General features: G+C 34.6%; 1 protein-coding gene across 1 annotated transcript in view; it reads left to right on the plus strand.

Moving 5' to 3' along the window:
• LOC128681695 (uncharacterized) overlaps positions 1-20,975 on the plus strand; it is a 145,623-nt gene extending 124,648 nt beyond the window's left edge. Inside the window, exons 3-16 of the mRNA XM_053765801.1 lie at positions 3,975-4,122; positions 5,343-5,410; positions 5,960-6,107; positions 6,993-7,105; positions 7,573-7,687; positions 9,246-9,373; positions 10,595-10,710; positions 11,195-11,304; positions 12,571-12,704; positions 13,192-13,290; positions 14,214-14,333; positions 15,236-15,358; positions 15,813-15,923; positions 16,983-20,975. Coding sequence (XP_053621776.1) covers positions 3,975-4,122; positions 5,343-5,410; positions 5,960-6,107; positions 6,993-7,105; positions 7,573-7,687; positions 9,246-9,373; positions 10,595-10,710; positions 11,195-11,304; positions 12,571-12,704; positions 13,192-13,290; positions 14,214-14,333; positions 15,236-15,358; positions 15,813-15,923; positions 16,983-17,092 — 1,643 coding nt within the window. The 3' untranslated portion in view covers positions 17,093-20,975. The remainder of the gene's footprint in view (positions 1-3,974; positions 4,123-5,342; positions 5,411-5,959; positions 6,108-6,992; positions 7,106-7,572; positions 7,688-9,245; positions 9,374-10,594; positions 10,711-11,194; positions 11,305-12,570; positions 12,705-13,191; positions 13,291-14,213; positions 14,334-15,235; positions 15,359-15,812; positions 15,924-16,982) is intronic.
• The last annotated feature ends 401 nt before the right edge of the window (positions 20,976-21,376 follow it).

A 21,376-nucleotide genomic window follows, 5' to 3' on the forward strand; every position in this document is an offset into this window, starting at 1 on the left:
TTTTAAAGATCTAAGCATACATGGGGATAGACAGCGGGATGCGACGATGTCTTATACTATGTAGTGATTCTTGAAAATAAGCACTGTTAAAAGCACTGTCCCGGATTGTACCATACACAGTAATCAGTTTAATTATCCTATTTTATAAATAAGTAGAGTACTGGTACATTGTTAATTTTTAATTAAAAATTATATATTCCTTATTAAAAAAGCATGTCACACACTAATGAAACGCTACACTCCGTGTTCAAACGCTTGTGAAGTTCATCCTCACCGGTTTTTACATAAAGATGCGACATCTAGTTAACATAAATCTATGGCAAGGTTATTAATTTTTGCGCGGTAAACAATTATGTTATGACAGACGGACAGACAATCGAGTTTTGAATATTAATAATACATTTTGACGCGTTTATTTGACGCAAGTATTAATTTATCTTGAAATTCAGACAATAAACATTTTGGCGCGTGGTGGAAAACGGTACTATTGTCGAAGTTATTATTATTATTTTGTTTATAACGTAGGTGGCGCCCCCAATAAAACACCAATAGATCTTTCTCTGATAAAAGAGCGGTTTCCCTGTTTCTTTTGAAGGTTTTATTTAAACTATATTTGACGCCCACAACTTACGCCGCGGCCTTAGAACTCGCGAACACAATACATTTTTGATTGGTTTTCTTTTCAAAAACCGATTTTCTTGCCTCACGAACTTAAAAATTCTATTGACAGATCCTACATACCTTCTAAATTTCATCAAAATCAGACCAACGGTTCGAATTTTCGAAAGTTATCGCGATACAAACATACGTATACATACAAAAAATGTATTTAAATTAATTTGTGGACCTCGCTAGCTTCGCTCGCTCGGTCAGTTATGATAAGCACGTCCTGATGGTGCACTTGATTGGTTGCCGACGAGGGAACACCTCAACGGTTTAATTACTTACATGAAAGGCCTGTGTAAAATATGACATTTTTGTAAAAAAAAAAAACTATTCTTAATCAGTTATTATCAGGCCTTCGACATCCAATAAAGTATGCACAAGTTAATATGAAATAAAAATATTTACCATATAATGAAAGCCACTCAGACCAGCCTTGTTTCATTCTTAACTTGGTAATATAATAGACTGTTTACGAACCTCGACGATATAAACAAATATCCTACAAGTTGTAGTAAACAAGATTATGTGGAAGCCATTTTGGCGGCCATTTTGTGAAGGTGTAAACAACGCAAGATGGAGTGTTTTGCAAAACTGTTGAGGTAAATTCGCTTTGCCGCATTGTTGGCTTATTTTGGTCGGGAATAAATTCAACAGAATCTTATGTTATTACATGATATAGTAATAGATTCGTTGAAATATAAATAACCTGATTATAACCCATTTTTTGTACAAAAAATACCGTTTTCAACAACTTATTCAAATAAAAGTTTATGTCATTATGTCAATGACGTCCAAATATAGGAAAATGATAAAAATCTATGTCACAAAATGGGGTGTACTATACATGCATACAAACATTAAAAAGACAGTCATTAGCGCCCCTGTTTATCCTATACAAACAGACGTACAGATCGTTACGTATAGATAAAAGTGATATAATGACCCTTTCGTATGGTATATTGTGCTTGTTAGACTAAATTCTAAACGTACTGGTTTTATCTATATACTATTATTATAAAGAGGTAAGCGTTTGTGAGTTTGTATGTTTGAGGCGGGTAATCACCGAAACTACCGAACCGATTTCAAAAATTCTTTCACCATTAGAAAGGTACATTATCCAAGATTGCTATAGGCTATTTTATCTGAAAATTCCCACGGGAGCGAAGCACTGGGCAACATCTAGTGTTCAAATATTTTGGGTATAATACTTATATACAGTAGACAAGATTAAACAAGAAGACAATCTATCTTCCATTTCCCTCATACAAGAAATTAGGTGTGCGTATTGAAAATACATGCATATTAAATATGAGAAGAACCGAGACAGCGACATCTTTTGTCCCTGATCACGTGCCCGAATCTGCCAATTTGTGTGAGATAAGTCGTGAGGTTTTATGGAAATCTGTCTCATTTGACTACACTCGTCCGTGGTCTATAAAGTTTTCTCTGTATTTGTCTTGGATTTAATAAGTACTTCGTACAACGTACTTACTAATAGGGCATATTACGCAAAGCTCAGCGCAGATGGCGCTACTGGTACAATTAAGGTACACAAACATTGCCAATGGAGGCAAAAAGCGCCAATTTTCAATATTGTTGCAGATTTACGACCATAAATACATTCTACGCAATCGTGGTGCGAGTTTAAAAGAAAAAAGGAAGGATTTAGTGGATTATCCTGTAAATAATAACACTATTTTAGGTTATGTTCTCCATTATTTGGTCAACTGTGGTCATAAACTGACATAAACTTGATTTTAACTGAAGATATTTATTTTAATAAGTTTTCACGTGTGAAGTGTTCCGGGCTTCTTTTCGACCGTTTACTGGCTCGATAATTTTACAGACGTACGTGAGGCGTATCCCATAGTTTTCTAAGTTTTTTTATCTTATGGAAAACGATTATTCCCAATATTTCAGCACCCGAATATGCTACAATGTTGTATATATTCACAAACGAATGCTTACATAATGAAAGGATTAATAAAGTACTGTAAAATAAACGTTTTAATCGACATAGCAAAAGGCGACAAAGCTTTTGTGTACCTAACACACAGTGCTGTACTCTGGCGGGATAAATGTGCAGTAATGAATAAAATATGCGGTAAATATTCCATGGTTTTTGTTTCTATTATTTTAAGCGCCTTCCTTGTCTATAATTTTCTTAGTCTACAGTTATATTCTATAACCGCAGATTCCAAACGCAATAAAACTATTGTCCATTTCTTGACTAATGTTTTTTTTTACGAGTGACGTCACGTCGTTTTATTTTTACGACACGTTTTATGAGAATTGCTTTTTTTTTAACTGTCATAATAAGTGTCCTGGATTTCATGGTCGGCGGTTTTTAGATTCACGTAAAATATACGATAAAATGTTTGCGAAAATAGATGTTTTCTGTTTATAAAGGGAACGATTTCTCTAGAAACGAAAGTAAACTCCGTTTTTTTATTACAAGTATTAATAAATAAATCTTACCATGTTTTTTTATGAATGTACTAGCTTTTGCCCGCAGCTTCGCCCGCGTGAATTTCCCACGGGAACAGTAGTTTTTTCTGGGTTGAAAGGTTATGTCCTTCTTCGTGCTTCAAGACGTACTTTCGCAATTATAATATTAGTTAACAGCAATATAAATTACATTTGACTGTTGTAAGAATTGAATGTCAAAGTCAAAATTCTTTATTCAATTTAGGATGATATACATCACTTATTGACGTCAAAAAATTACTTAAACTAAGTCTACTGCCGGCTTCCAAAGCGCAGGTGAAGAAGAAGCGGCGCAACAAACTTGACCGCGGCCTTTTCAAATGTAGGTTTGGACATATAGGATATCAAAAATTAAGGGGACGAATTCACATCATTATTTAAAAATGTCAAAATTTAAATAAATAAATAAAAAAATGATAATATTTTCAATAAAATAATTGAAAATTGTCAAATAAATACTATAATATTCACAATACAAATACGAAATGAATCAAAAGCGTTATGCTCGTTATTGTTAGGGTTATTTTATTTCGTGGCATGTATTTTTTTTTCAAAACTTTATTGTCCAAAAAAAAATGTGTACAACAGGTAGACTTAACGCCATATGGCTTTCTCTATCAGTTAACAGTTAAAATAAGAATAAAAAATATATGTAGAATTTTATGTTTGTTGTTAATTAGAATAACAAACATTTCACGATCCACGAAACCGACAATGTTGTCCAAAAATGGATTGATGGCCTCTCGAATTTTTGTCCTAATTTGTGTTGTATGGGAGAAAACCATTCGCAAATAAATAAATACAAATGTTTCCTATTTCAGGCGGTGGCTGCACATTCCCTCCCGGCTGGACGGGCAGCTGGTTCCAGTCCGGGACTCCTGGACTCATCGCCATCAACTCCACGCACATCCACTCCAAGGGAGAGTGCTCCGAGACCGACTCATACGACAAGTTCCTGCTATATGACAGGTGAGGATAACTACATCTCATCACTGCAATAAACAAAGATATATACGGACAAATCACACAGATTGAGTTAGCCCCAAGTAAGTTTGAAACTTGTGTTACTTCAACCATATCAAAATCAAAATCAAATCATTTATTCAGAAATTAGGCCTTGACAGGCACTTTTTCACGTCATATTCTAAATTAAATGATGTTTACCAAAGCTACAAACTGAGCTGCACAAACTGAGCACTGCTGAGAAGAAATGCCGAAAGAAACTCATTCAAACAGTGTTGGTCCCTATTATGCCAGAAGGGCTTACCATTTTTTAAATATAAATTTATGTATAATTTTTTTATCAGTAATATAACATGTAAGTACACAATAAAGTACATGGTCAAAAGGTATACTGAAACATATTATGATTGTGATCAAGTGCTGATGAAAGGAATATATATATATATATATATATATATATATATATATATATATATATATATATCATATCTAATACATATGTAGATAAATTTCTAAGACCCAGATCAATCGGACGACCGGGAATCAAACTCGGGACCGGGAAAATGAGATACCACACATTGTTGATTCATTCACAAGAGATTGTGCCTCTTCCTATTAAAGTTCACCAAGTAAAAGAGTATTCTATGAAATAATTGTCCCACCAGCGTGTGGCTACTGACTAGTGCTGCGGCACAAAGTAGTTTTGCGCCCCTTGGATAAATTTAATGCTGGCCTCTGGGTGGCGACCCCTAGAGACGTTTCTGGTTTATGCATGGTCATCTTCGTGCATGGAATTAGTTGATACTCCGCGAAGTACTTACTAAATCCATGTGTTCGCGTGGTCACATAGCGTGGATATAGTCGCCCTTCTCATCTGTAATTGAAATTATCTGTCACAATAATCCATAAATTTTATATGGTCATTATTACAATCCAACCATTAATCAGGAGTCTAAAATGGTTCTCCGACAATTGCTTCGTGTACGAACGTTCTTGTGTCGTCTTCGTCGACAGAATGTTTCGACATCGGGCGTTTGAACGACAGAACCATTCATCTACGAACGATTCGCCGACAGAATAGCGGAGACGAAGCAATTGTCGGAGAACCATAACACTCATTAATCAGTCTATACAAGTTACTCAATTTTTTTTTTCACATTATTTACATCGATATTATTTTTTGTTAAACACATAACTAAAGTGATAATTTTATTTTTTAAATCCAGGAGCGAAGACTGCTTCAGGTGTATGGTGATTCACGAGAAGCACAAATATGTTCTACAGTATAAAGAGAGTAAGTATAGATCTTATTTATTCTGAAAAGTTTTGACATAATAAAAAAAATAATCACAATTAATTGAGAGCCTCCTTTTTGTAGAAGTCGGTAGAAAACGTGTTTCCAACAGTTATATTTTTTGCAAGAATTGGCGTAAAACTAAGTCTAACTAACATCACGATAATTTTATTCACGTCGTATAAGTTGACATGATTTTTACAAATACCGAACTAAATAATCAATTACAGCTTGATATATGTATTTCTCTTGTATTGTAATATAATAATTTTATCATATATAATAGTATTTATCTCATGAAGTATTTATTTCATCATCTCATGTCTGAGCGTCGTGACCACCTGTAGCTGTGGCTCTCTTGACAAGATCCATCCAGGCAATATGATATTGTGCCTCCTTTAAGTATTCATTACTGTATTGTATTGTTTTGCGTGAAAGAGTAACAAACATACACACATGCATCTTCACAAACTTTGGCATTTACAATATTAGTAGGATTGTACATAGATATTTATTTATTTTACTAATATTTTTCTTTTGATATTCCAGCTTACTGCTCGTCGAAAGACTCGCTAGCGTCTATATGTGAGATGATCAGTGGCGATGCCGCGCTGTACTCCATGTTCCGGAAGGAACCCAGGCCTATACCAGAGCAATGTCCATTCCATCCTCCGCCATTCACTTTTACATACAACCGGTAAGTAGTTTACTTGATTATTAGACCAAGCAAAACATAAGAATTAAACAGCTTGTGAACTGGATTGACCATCAGCAAGTCTTGCTTTTAGTCCAAGAACGCAGCCATATATAATTTTGTGCCAGCTATAATTTTGTCTTTTTATATTAAAAGTTTTTTGTTGTATGTATATCATATAATAAACTAGCTTTTGATGTTTGTTAATGAAATAATTTGTTTTACTGACTGGAAGAAATATACATCAAAGAACGTAGCCAAGATTGTGTATAGGAGAGTGGGGTTTGTTTTGGGGCATACAAAGAAAATCCTAACTTACATTCTATAACAAAAAAGAGCTACACGTTTGTCAGAGTAATAATTGATCTGAAAAAATATTCTATATAGATCTGAATAAACGTATTGTTGGATTTCACAAGCCAGCCTTCTTAGATAAGAAGACATGAAGCTCGTCAGAGTTACAGTTTACCAGCGAACTCTCGCTACGCTCGATGGGGGGCAGCTGCCCCTCCCGGCCCGTACCTAGCTGCGCGCATGGTCAAATCAAATCATTTATTCAAAAATTAGGCCTTCACAGGCACTTTTTCACGTCATATTCTAAATTAAATGATATTTACCAAAGCTACAAACTACTAGTATTTCGGAACGACCACTGCTGAGAAGAAAAGCCGAAAGAAACTCATTCAAACAGTGTTGGTCCCTATCATGGTCTAGAACGTCCTGTCGGGACTTAAACCGTCTTGGACAGATTTACATTTTGACTGCTGAAAACATACGCTGCGTGTTTTCGTTCATAGGAAAACGTATGCGTCGCAAATTGGTAGAAGTCAATGTGCACAAGCTCGAACTTTATTTCAAAATGATTGAATTAATTTTCTCAATTTCCAGTGGATCGGGCGACTGCACCAATCCTCCATCTCGCGCTGAGTCGTGCACAGATGACTCGAGGTTACTCCTGCGTTACATGGCCTGTCCTGATGTGCCTGGCACTGAGAGCAACGGTAATATAAACTTGACACTTTAACGTCTTTTTTATTTTTACTTAACTACCATTACAGTTTTACGATATTGATAGATAGATAGATAGATAAAGGCGTTTAATTGATGCTACGAAAACACACATACAAAGAAATCATACAAGACATAAGAAAAGCTTGAAAAATAATGACAAATATCATTAGATAATTGTGTGTGCTGTAGCAAAAAGGTCTTGGCTTAATGGATTTATTACCCACTAGATGTCACGCGGGGACATTATAGCAATCTTGGATAATGTACCTTTCTAATGGTGAAAGATTTTTTGAAATCCGTTCGATAGTTTCGGAGATTATCCGCTTCAAACACTACGCTTTACAATAATAGTATAGATAAAATAATGAAGACTTTCTTATTTCACTACCAGAAAAATCAGCAACTCCTCTCATCAGATGTCCTATTGATTAATATATGTTTTTCATATCGTTTCCAGTTGAGGAGCTGGTCTGCCTGGCCACGTGGAAGGAAGGCTCGACGCGGTACCTGGTGGGCCAGATCTCACAGGTCAACCGGAGGAACTCCATAGCCTCTGATGAAGATACATACAGGTAGTTTATTAAATAATTAATATTATGAAATTTTGATTACTCACATGTATTAATAGGGTCTTTAATGTGAAGCCTTTAATTTTTTTGGTGTTATTATATTTTACGTCTTCTAGTGTTTGCCTGCGAATTCTTTGATCGTGTTAGGCCTCTAGTTACTGCTCCTATTTTTAGTCTTACCTATTGTAAAAATACTGTTCATTTGAGTTCATAAATGGTGTTTACAGTGGCGATTTTTTGGCTTCTTGTTTATTTACGATTGTTTTGTACTTTAATATGCGAGTAGTGTTTGTCAGTAAAAGGTTGTGCAAAAGCTTTTTATAATTATGTCGGTTATGTATGTATAATTATTGTAACAATTGTTGACAAACCAAAGAAAAAAATCTCACGGTGTCTAAAGAACAATTTTTTAGATTACACATGTAGGTGGCGCTATGGAGTCGCCGACAGAATGTCTCCTCTATTCTGTCGGCGAATCGTTCGTAGATGAAGGGTTCTGTCGTTCAAACGCCCGATGTTGAAACATTCTGTCGGCGAAACGTTCGTAGACGAAGCAATTGTCGGAGAACATATCGGTTTGTTGAAAATTGTAATCTTTTGTTTATTAAAAAAAAAGGATTGAGGCGAAATTTCTGTTATTTTATTTTTTACCGAATATCTAGTAGATTTAAAGGTAAATCCCGAGGACAACGGAAAACACACGGAAGCAGATAATTTTCTAGTATGAAAGGCAAAAACGATATACAAACCTCAAGACGGAACGATGGTATTAAGTAATTTGAACAAAACTGATACAGTTATATGATATTGATATTCATGTTAAATGCAAATTATATAAAGCCATCTCCAATAAAATCATTGGGGTAACAGGTGACTAAAAGGCTGGCATGTATCTCGGCCCGAGAATAAGCATTGCCATTCAACGTGTCCATTCTGTCAGCCTTCTGGGCACGTTACCTACTGGGCAGGTAACGAATTGCAGAGACTGAGGTATTCATCGAAACGCACGAAAATTATTCTTGGAAGTGGCATTTTTGTATATATATATATATATATATATATATATATATATATATATATATATATATATATATATATATATATATATTCTTTTAGGTGTAGTATAATGTCAAAAAATATTGTATTAAGATTGTTGTGTACATAAATAAAAGGAATGAACAAATTACGAGTGTATAATTTATAGAGGAGCCATTTTTATAAAATTCAAATTCAAAATACAAATCATTTATTCAGAAATTAGACTTTCACAGGCACTTTTTCTCGTAAAATTTTATATTTATAGTTATTTCTCACAAGCTACAAACTACTGGCATTTCGGAACGACGGCTTACCATTATTGTTTCTTACAATGTTTCTTTTCTAATAATATATATAAAAGTACATAATGTACATAGTCAAAAGGTATATCAAAATAGGTTATGATTGTGATCCGAGTGCTGATTATTATATATATATATATATATATATTATGCTGATTATTATATATATATATATATATATATCGATGTGAAACACAATTAACTACCTTATTAAATTCCAGATGTTTCATCTACAAGGGCCAGCACAATGACAAGACGATGACGTACAACATAGCGCAGTCCGGCGACGCCACATGTAACGGCCTGTCTTCACCGACCGACGGGAGCAGGACTATGAAGCTTACTAACAGTGAGTGTCGTTTTACGCCAAAATTGTGTTCATTTTCCGCTTTTTTTGGCATTTTGCGCCAAATCGGTGTCATTTTGCGATGAAAGAAGTTTAATAACAATGTCGTGCATTTTGAAAACATATCAGTTATACCATAATATGGCGTTCGTCGATTTTACAATAAATGTACTTTATCCGCTTTGTGTCATTTTGCGGTAAAAGGAAAAATATCAATATCTCGTTTCTTCTCACGTATTTCTAATACGCACATTGTGGGGTTTGTTAAGTCCTTACACTGGTGATAAATGATATTGATAATTTATAGGTGTTGTTTCGGAGATGGACGGATGTTACGGAAACTTTCGGTAATTTTCACCTCTAATCAGAGGTGAAAATTACCGAAAGTTTCCGTAACTTTGAAAGTTACCAGGAATGTTTCGAGAAATATTCGCGAAAACTTTCAAAGTTACGGTAATTTTAGAAGTTTTCATAATCGTTTATTTTGTTTACAATAACATCGATGTGGGTTTTAAATGGCATCGAGCGAGTGCATTTCAAATATAAGAGTATAATTGTATAATTGTCGAAGACATTGGTATTATTTGTAAATTTCAACAATTTTTCAATGTAATAAAAAATAGTTTTCATGTTTGTATTGTTAGTGACATAAAAAGACCAAAAAAAGCTACAGGCAATATAATTATACAATAATAAAATAAAACTGCCGAGGCATTTGAATATTGTTATTGTGAGTAAAAAAAAGTTTCCGGAAATTTTCAGGAAACTTTCCTCGGATTAGGATATATTCCTGGCAATTTTCATCTCTACGTATGATATAAACAAACGAACAGAGTGAACTGATATATTGCACTAAAATACAATATGTTATTGCTATTGAAATTACACAAGCGAATTGTCATTTCAATAGCTAGGTATAAAATGAATAGGGTTCTAAGAATAATGTACGGTGTTCCGTATACAAATCTCATTCTTTCTATGAATAACTACAATGGAAGATATAATAGAGGTCTATAGCTGTCTCTGTCTATGCCTTAGCCCAGCAGTGGGCAACACGTCGACAGACTAATAAAAAAATACCAATACCAAGGTTTTTTTGTTCTGTAGGATAATTCAATTTATTAAACTGCCTCATCTGATAATTTTTCCCGGTTTCTTCCCAGCCGTTGAGCGTCGGAGCCCAGGGTCCCCCAATGAAAGAACTATCTGTTGTCTACATTTCAGGTGACGACGAGCACAACCGGTGTCACTTCCCCTCCTGGATCGTGGACCACCACAAGTGGTTCAGTCTGGACCACTCGCACCAGTACCACTTCACTAAGAAGAACGCTACTCTCAAGGTACATTGATTTATACACAGCGTGTGGTTGCGCCCTAGAATAGGACCACTCCATCCCGCGGATGTCGTACGAGGCGACAAAAAGACATCGACAGCTGATAGTCAACAATAGCGTTCCCAATGAGGGTTGAAGTCAGGCGGGCGGCCGGTTGAAAACACAGACATTCTGTTCTATTCATTCATTCAAGGTCATTTTTATGCTGATCCCGGGATTTGTGGCGTCACAGCCTCGATCGTAACCACGAACGTGCACAGATTAGTTTTACCTGATTATGAAGTTATGTGTTACTAGCCCCGGGCCTTCGCTCCCGTGGGAACATCGAGATAAAAAGTACCCTGTGTGTTATTGCAGATTATAATCTACCCGTGTACCAAATTTCATCAAAATCCGTCTAGTGGTTTTTTCGTGAAAGTAACAATACATGCTCACAAACTTTCGCATTTGTAATATAAGTAGGATGTGTTATTTTTATCGTTATTTTCAGATAATGAACTCCGACGGCAGTTTCGAAGAGATGCGACTTGTGTGCCACTCTATCTTGGAGCAGAAAGACAAGAAACACATCAAGCTGATCGCACACGTCACTAGTGGATGGTGAGTGTACTAAATATTCTGTTTAATATTTTCAATCGATGATATAATTCGGTCGTATTGTATTGGCATGCTCTCGATAGATCATTGGTTAAGATCACTGGCCCGGATAGACAGCGGTTCAATTCCCACTCGATTTTAGAATTTATACTCATTATTATTTTCAAAAATAAAATTTGAATGTGCGTGTGGTATGAGGGCCCTCTTCTTGAAATTCTGTGAAAATATGCTTGAACATTCCAATAGAATTGTGATAGTCGGAATTAGATTTTGTGAAAGCTAAAGCGAGTTACGATGTTTTAAATCGGGCCCTCGGTCTTCACAGTGTGGTCTGAGGGCCTATCTGTAGGTATCTCTAAAAACAATACAGGGTGAATTTTAATACACTGGCAATATTTATTATTATTAATATAACGACTTTTAGTATGGGAGTAACTTCGAAATCGCGAGAAAAAAAAAGTAAGTTGTGGAAAAATGTATGGATCAGCTGATTTTTTTTGAAATAATGCCAATGTATATAAGAAATCGTCCGGTACATGCCACAGATAAAAGAGTTTACGTCAAAATGTAATAAAATTTGTGAAAACAACATCTTAAATAAATAAAAGAAAGAAATATATAAGGATAAACTATATAGATTGAGTTGGCCCCAAAGTACTTGTGTTATGGGATACTATATTTACTATATACCTCAAATTCAAATTCAAATTCGAATTCAAAATTCTTTATTCAATTAAGGATGATATAACATCACTTATTGACGTCAAAAAAATTACTTAAACTAAGTCTACTGTCGGCTTCCAAAGCGTAGGTGAAGAAGAAGCGGCGCAACAAACTTCACCGCAGCCTTTTCTCCAAGGACGTCAATTAACAAATATAGGTCTTATACATATATTAAAAATTAGGAGGACGAATTAACATCACTATTAAAAATGAGAAAATTTGAATGAAAAAATAATTCCAATAAAATTAATCCAATTTCCAATAAAATTATTGAAAATTGTCACACAATATATATATTTAGCTGTTTAAAAGTTTTAATGATGTCACTAGGTTCTATGTGTGAAAACTTAAATTTAGATCTAAATGCATTAGTTTTAAGTAGAGATACAGCATTACTAGGACTTGAATGTATATTAGAAGATACTATATTCTTTAATGTCCGCAACGATACTATATTCTGTAATATCTAAATATACGTCCAAGGCCCGGGCCAATCAGAAAAAGATAGAACCAGCGAGCTCTCGGTGTATGTGTGATGTGTCGCAGCGAGTCCGGACACGTGTGCCTGAAGCTGTGGCGGCGTGCGGGCGGCGTGCTGGAGCTGCAGCAGAGCGCCGCGCGCTGGGAGCTGGCGGCCGGCGCTTGCGCGGACCGCGATCTGCCGCACGTCACTCTCGTCAGTCAGTATCTACATCAGCACCTCCACCTCCCTTACACCCACCCTCTACGTCTGTTTCATTGGAAATTAAATGCTTTGAGCTGAAATTTTACGAGTGTGACAGGAATACAATATTAAAAAAAAAACAATTAGTAGCAAGAATCATAATTAAATAATCGTGTTTAATAACCATTGGCTCCTGCGCGTGGATGCGGAACGAAATCTGCCTAGTGTTGTGGTATTGTTCTGAGTTTGTGGTATTCTGACATAGACAGTCCTGTTTACTGTTAGACATCTGACTAAATTGCTAACTACTGGGGCTACTACGTCACTGTCATCACTTAGTTGTGCAATCGCAACGATTCTAATACAATTCAATTCAATTTAGAAAGCTAAAATGAATAACATGAGTGTTAATAATAACAATAACAAATAAATCTTTATTCAGCTCTGAACGACATGGACAATAATTGGTTTTTATAAAATTATATATTTATTTTGTATTCCAGCTACGTCCTTGATGCCAATGCGTTGTCCAATCATCGGGCGGTACTCTGTAATCAACTCCCTGCCGGACAAGCGACGCCGGCGACAACAAACTACTATTGGTATGTTCTTCTTCTTATGCTAGCTATACATGTCGACGCGAATGCGTGAACATGCGTAGTTAGTATGAGTACTTTTATTTACCGCAATGAAAAACCAGCGATGAATATCGAATCCACCAAAGTTTGACGAACTTTCCGAGTGGAGCCGGGGCATTAGCGTGTCGACTCGGCTATATACTCCTTCGATGATGGTCTGGGAAGTAAAAAAACATAAAATATGTTAACTGTTTTTACCGCGCATATTGCATAAGTCGATCACGTTTCATTGAAATGAAGAACCCTTTGTCGACAATGAAAGTTTTCCGAGATATTTCAAATTATTTCGAATGTTCATGCGATTTAAAAGAAAGAGAAAAAACGTTTAAAGCTTGGAAAAAGGAAAGAAGTATTATATTCTGTAGTCAAAAAAACATTTTTGAAAAAAACAAATCACTTTGACATTTTGCGATATTGACATTCTGCTACGTTGCTCCCGTCGTCCTCCGTTGCGTTGACGTCTGTCGACGGATCAACACAAAGATTTAGTTTTGACGTACGTTTATACACGTCAATGTCACACATATAGAAAACAACGGAGCGCGACGTAAGCGGCAACGTTATGCGTCGCTCAATGTTACAATAACGAAAATAAATATTAGAAATAAATAAAAAAACACACAGATTGAGCTCGCCCCAAAGTAAGTTTGAGACTTGTGTTATGGGATACTAACTCAACGATACTATATTTTATAACAAATACATATATAGATAAACATCCAAGAGCCGGGCCAATCTGAAAAAGATCATTTTCCATGTTGACCTGAACGGGGATCGAACCCGGGACTTCCAAAGTAGCAGTCTGGCATAACGACCATGAAGCCTCGGAAGTCGTCAATATAAGTATAGAATAAAGTAAATAAAAGATTATTTTTTTAATATTCCAGGCGACACAGAGATTCAAGACGTGTCTCAAGCGGAATGTTCTCCAGAATTTTCGAGCGTATTCTTCGGCTGTGGCGCCCAACAGGACACTATTGAGTTCAAGGCTGGATGCTCTGATACAGGTGATTTTTTTCTACACTATTAAAAAAAATAACTAGTTCTCTTTACTTTGACGTCGTTGTTTTAAAGTGAAAAAGGAATCTTTATTGTGAGTGAACTGTGTTATTAAAAATGAAAAATAATCACGCGGTATCATTTGTTATAAGTTTATTGTAAGTTTTGTTCTACATATTCCGTTCCATTTGTCATGTCCGTTTGTCTGTCTGTATGCTTTTTTTTAACTCCTGTTTCATTACGCATTTTTTAATTTTTTTCCGGTATACGAGTATATTTATGTTACGGCTATTTATCATTAATTTTACCAACCTTTATGTTTGATATTCTCCTACCATAGCATATGCTTTGTTTGAAATCGTGAACTTTTTGCCAGTACTTATATACACTTATATAACAGTCTATTGGTGAAAAATGTTTTAAATTTAAAAAAAAAGTCGTAAAAGTATTACAGTACTGTTTTTTTTTTAATTTTTAAGATTATTTTGGAAAAAAGAATTGACGATAAAAAAATTGTGTTGTATACATATATTGGCATAAAAAGCATACTAAGTTGAAAAAAAAAAAACTGTTGCGTGACAACAGACGGACATGACGAATCTATAACGGATCAGATTGACTGAAATTGTTACGGTAAATTTTATCAATTGAAATATATTAATAATTTCACACAACAAAATGAATAATAACCACGTGATTCGGTATTTGTAAAAAAAAATGTACACAAATTTATATTTAAAAAACGGTAAGCCCTTCTGGCATGATAGGGACCAACACTGTTCGAATGAGTTTCTATCGGCAGTTGTTCTCAGCAGTGGTCGTTCCGAAGTGACGACCGTATGACGTGAAAAAGCTGTGCGGCTGTGAAGGCGTAATTTCTGTATAAGTGATTTGTTTTTGCGTCGGTCAGTGTACTCGTGCTACGGCGGCTGGGCGGAGCGCGGCGCGGGCTTCGTGATCGCGGCGTCGCGCGCGCGCGCCTCCGCCGCGCCGCGCGCGCTCTGTCTGCGCTATCTGCGCCGCGACTACAACGGTCAGTTCTCATTCACACGGAATATTATATGTTGCAATAAGTAGATATTAATTGCTCCCATTCGGCTGCCATTTTGTTTGACAGCCGCACAATATATTTATTTGAAATTTGTTTTCTTTGTTAATTTTTTTTTTTGTTTAAAATAGAAACACAACCCGGTCCCTCTAATGTGGAAAAGACAAGACTACAGTGGTTAACACGTAAAGAGTAACAAACCAACTAAATGCAATATATGATATGGTTGACAAAAAAGTGCAAAACGATGCGCTGAACTAATATCTGTCTGACAGATAAAAAAAACCCTGACTCTTCTCATTTAATGAGATCAAACATGTCTGTATGTCATGTTTTGCATGAAAAAGTAACGAACACACACATATACCTACATCCACATTTCCTCCCAAACTTTCGCATTTAAAATATTAGCGGGATTTATTTGATTTAATAACTCCAGACACTCGTGTCGGCGTGGAACAGCTGTCGGTGTCTATTGTGTCGCGGTCGTGTGACCGCAGCGTGGTGCCAGGCATCGGCGGCGACAACGCCTACAACCTCACTAAAAACGGTACATCCATATTCTGTCATTTTTATCATGAGTGCAATGACGACCTCCGTGGCGCAGTGGTAAAGTACTTGCCTCTGAACCGAGTCCCGGGTTCGAGCCCCGGTCGGGTCATGATGAAAAATGATCTTCTTCTGATTGACTCGGGTCTAGAATGTTTATCTATATATGTATATGTTATAGAATATAGTATCGTTGAGTTAGTATCCCATAACACAAGTCTCGAACTTACTTTGGGGCTAGCTCAATCTGTGTGATTCGTCCTAATATATTTATTTATTTATATTTATTGAGTTCTAATCATTGCTTTCTTTTAAATTCTCGGATTTTTTACGATGATGATTTTCACGGTAATGTTATTGTAATATAGAATTGAATACAGATATATTTATTACTAGCGACACGCGCCGGCTTCGCTCGGGTTAAACCACAATAAACACTTCAACCTTGGTCAGAAATCACACTATCTGACCAACCAAAAGGCATCAAATTCCGTTGCGTAATTCCAAAGATCTAAGCATACATACACACACATAAATATGGACACGCAACGGGAAGCGACTTTGTTTTATACTATGTAGTAGTGACAGTAAAAAATGACATTTTGTAAACCAATATTTTTTTATATAACACCACCAATAATTAAAAACTTTTTCAACTATCTTATCTGTGCATTAAACTAAAAATAATAATGATTAAAAATTACTAATTGTTCGCCGCGAACTTAGACACCTCGCGAACACAATAAATTTTTGACGAGTTTTTTTTACAAAATTGTGAATATTTCAAAAACGAGTTAACCGATTTTGATGCCGCACGAACTTAAAAATTCTATTGACAGATCCTACATAACTTTTAAATGTCATCAAAATCAGAGTTCGAAAGTTATCGCGTTACAAACATACATACAAAAAAAGTATTTTTGCCCAAGTCGATTTACATACATACACATATATGTACAAAAATGTCTGTACCATGTCCCTGCAGTTCGTTGTCTTGAGATAACGTGCCCAGAAGGCTGACAGCATTGCCAACAAACTTATTGATATTGTATGTTCGCAGGCACGTGCGAGCAGAGCAGCATGTACAATAGCTCCAGCGTTCGTCTCCTGCCGCATTCGCTCGCGATCGTGTTCGCGATCATGTTCGCGAACATGCTCGCGTGGAGGTGATAGACGTGACTAGTTTCATACAAGTGCGTTTCGTAATTCGTTTGCCAGTTGTATTCTTTTCTGAAAGTGATTTTTACGCACCCAGGTTTTTAAACTAAAAGTGTTTAGATCACCTGGGTGAATAAGCTGAGGTGAATTATGTTTACGGCACGTTTCTGTGGATGATCCATTGATTCTCAATTGATTTCGCGTCTGAGGTTAATGGTTATGTCGTATTCTATACAACTATTATATTATGTGGCCGTCCAAATCAAAAGGGACGTTATGGCGCCCGGCACTTACGCCATTATTGCCGTTGTTTTGTATTCGAACAACGGCAATAAAGACCTAAGTGCCAGCCGCCGTAAGGTCCCTTTTGATGTGGACGGCCACATATATTTATGTTTGCAAGGGTAGTTGTCAAATCTGATACCTTTTTCCATGTGTCAAAAATAAAAAAAAATATATGGGGCTTGTATGACAGTGAGCGCAAGTGACGTCACAGTTGTTGGAATCATAAATACATTTAATGAGAACAATACTTAATCCATACTAATATTATAAAGTCTGTCTGTTTCGCTTTCACGGCTAATGCGCTGGACTGATTTTGTTGAAATTTTAATTTAATTCATTCAAATTTCATTTAAATAATAATAATATTCAAAAATTAATTTAATATAGGTTACTTTTTTTTTCTTCAAATGGGGGGTGTTTGTATGAAAATCATATCCGCTATTCCGCTTTCGCAGAGAAATACTCGCGGGCGAAGCCGCGTGCGAAAGCTAGTGTTACATACTATAAAAAAACATTGATAAATAAAGTGATATTTGATTATCGTGTTTCATTAAGTGAATGCATTTACATACGTTTTATTTTATTTTATACACAACTAGATGTTGCCCGGGAATTTTGAGATAAAACATAGCCTATAGCAATAATGCATAATGTACCTTTCTAATGGAGAAATAAATTTTGAAATCGGTTCGGTAGTTTCGAAGATTACCCGCCTTAAACTCACTAAGTCACAAACTCACAAACGCCTCTTTATAATAATAGTACAGATATAATGTTTTATACATTTTATTTTATAGACAAAAACCCTATTATAGTAATTGTTTTGGAGTTTTCTGCGCCACCACAAACATAATAATAACAACTATATTATATATGTATGGAACATTAATATGTAGATCACAAATTAAATCAGATTTACGAATACCAATGGATCCTTTGCATAGAATAGTGATTATGTATACCAATTTTTTAACTCTTATTGTACAATCTTTCCATTCGAGACACATTTAATTATTTAAATCAATTTTAATCCACTTATTTTCCGTTATAGAAAAAATGTATTTTAACTTTTGTGATAGATGAAAATTATTTTCGTAAAGTTGGCAGCACATTTTTAGATTTTATCGATTGTCAAAATTTTGGTTACGATTCTTTTATGATTTTTTTTTTGTTAAAATTACATTAATTATTATCTTTAGGATAGGACAACTAAACAATGTTTAAAGAAACGAAGAAAAAGTGATCAATAATGTAAATAAAAAGATGGTATTTGATAAAGATGCGTAATTAAAAAAAAACATGCGATTTTTTAAGCACAGACATAAAAGTGTACAGACTTGACATTTTTTTAAAAAGATTGGTTAGATTGATATTATGATACGTATATGTTATTAATATGTTATACTAGGTCAAATTAAGTGGTTTTAAAGTCGTAGAATGAAATGTTGATGGTTTGACAATGTGGATGAGAAATAGTAGGAACCTTGGGCTCCGACGCTGGGAAGAACTGGGAGATCGCTCAGATGAGATAGAGAGTTGACACACAAAAACTCTGACTCTTCCTAACAAATGTCCAGTGTGAATACTTGTGTATCTGTGAAAATAATGTTATATGTGTACTTTTAACTTTATTTTTATTATATTACTAGGCAGTTTATAAGCGTGGTCGTTATATTTTAAAAAATATGTCGGCCATTTTGTACAATGTCTATATTACATTATTTAATAGCGGACGCTTTTAAAAGTATACATTTGTACTGTATGCTTATTATAAAATTAAGACTAAAATTAGATAAACGATAATGTAGACAATTATGCTCAGCATTTCTTTTTTAGTTTCCAAATCGTCCAATGTATTTTTTAAGTTAAGTATTTAATTTGAAATAGATTTTACGTATGTAGGACGCGATTTAATTATAACGTTATAACGATATTTATTGTCTATGGCCTTAACGTTCAGAAATAATGTTTTACCAATCATGAATTTGCGTCGCTTTTTATTATTTCCTTTACAAATGCTCAATGATTTGAATTTTTAAAAACCAGTTATCAATCTTGACCAACAGTAGTTTTATATATTATATGATTATTAAATAAAAAGTATATGTAATTGCTCATACGAGAAAATAGTTCGGGATTTTATTTGTGATATGAAATTTATCTTTTAAGGCTTAAAAATATATGTAAATATTCACTAGTAAAAGTTCCTGACACTGTTTATTTCACGCGCTTTTATTTTAATTTATTATACTTACAATTTTTCTGTTTGTATTTTCCACTTGGCGTTAGATTTATTGGTACAAAAAATCCATGCAAGAGTAAACTGATATTATTTTTATCTCGCTGCTGTTAGATTTTATTCAACTCCCTTATAGGCACCTGATATGACTTTCAAGACACTGTATTCAAGTATTTATTTCGAGACTTCTTATGTATGTATATAATAAATATCAGAAATTGTTTGACTATTAGTGATGTTTGAGTTTAACGCCAAGTGAATAATATAACCTTTTATTCATAAAAAAGTAAAAACATAATTTAGCTTAACGTATGTTTTGTCTCTTTCTATCAATGGCAAATATTGTAAAGGCCGATAGTGATAAAACATATTTTAGCTTAAAGTATGTTTTAACTTTTTTATGATTACCGGTGTAAAGTTCAAAACTATATAGTTTTAAGTCTTGAATTATGTCGATGCTTGCCTAAACCTGTGAAGCTTTGAAGGAGCGGAGTTGCTTGTTTCGTCCATTATGGCAGCTCACGCGCGAGACTGCTTTAAAGGCGGGAAAATCTTGAGCTAAACTAGCATAATTATTTTTAACATTATAATGTTATCATAAACGCGCTATTGAACAAGGATTTGATATTTACGATCTGTAGTCAAATATTAGTGGTATTTAAAGTATATAATTCATTGCTCAAGATTTTTCCCCAGTAGTTATGAAGTTGAAGACCCAGATCATCAGAATCTTAAAAAAACGATATAAAACGTAGCCCAAAAAGACTATTGTAAATAAAATTAGTTGGATACTTATATACAATCATATTTTATAAGTGTACAATGTAAACGCATTTCTAAAATACAGGACGAAAGTATTAATTTTTAAATACCAAAACGATAATAAATAGTATAGAGGGAAAATTATATAATTAAATCAAATGTTTTCTAACAGCCATTTTAAATTAATTTCTATTTTAAAAAATCGACTAAAAGTGTTAAGTGCACGAAAATAATTGTAATTTCACATTAGCGATTAAGGAAATTTCTGTTTGAATTATTTATTGATTGTATTAAAAATAAGAAATTTTTCCACGATGTGAATAAGTGCACGGAACGATTTATGTAAAAAAAATATAGTAATGTATGGGATTTGTAATTTATATGGCTTGTAAATATGTTTTATTAATTTCATTTTGCTGTCTATGTAATTTTGTGATAATTTCCTATGCTTCATAAAACTCCATTTTGTGTAGATAAGCGTTCGTAAAGTTTTTTGACGTTTGCATTTTTTTTTGTAAACCAATCACGCCATGGGATACGATTTGTAACTATTAATGTGTAAGCCTATTATTATATTTTGATTACTGAAATATATTTGAAAACCAAGTACCTATTTTGTTTCATTTCGACCCTGTTAAGGTTACTTATATATATTTACTAATAATTTATACGTTGTATTGTATATACCGTTATTATTGCGTTCAGAGAGTCTAGAAGACACCCGCCACACACGCCACATTAGCTGTCACAGTATGGACTAGACAGACGTCATCGGTACGTAGCAGATTGACTGAAATTGTTACGGTAAATTTTATCAATTGAAATATATTAATAGTTTCACACAACATAATGAATAATAACCACGTGATTCGGTATTTGTAAAAAAAAATATACACAAATTTATATTTAAAAACCGGTAAGCCCTTCTGGCATGATAGGGACCAACACTGTTTGAATGAGTTTCTATCGGCAGTTGTTCTCAGCAGTGGTCGTTCCGAAGTGACGACCGT

Source organism: Plodia interpunctella, chromosome 28 (genome assembly GCF_027563975.2).
Source record: "Plodia interpunctella isolate USDA-ARS_2022_Savannah chromosome 28, ilPloInte3.2, whole genome shotgun sequence".
Taxonomy (NCBI): Eukaryota; Metazoa; Arthropoda; class Insecta; order Lepidoptera; family Pyralidae; genus Plodia; species Plodia interpunctella.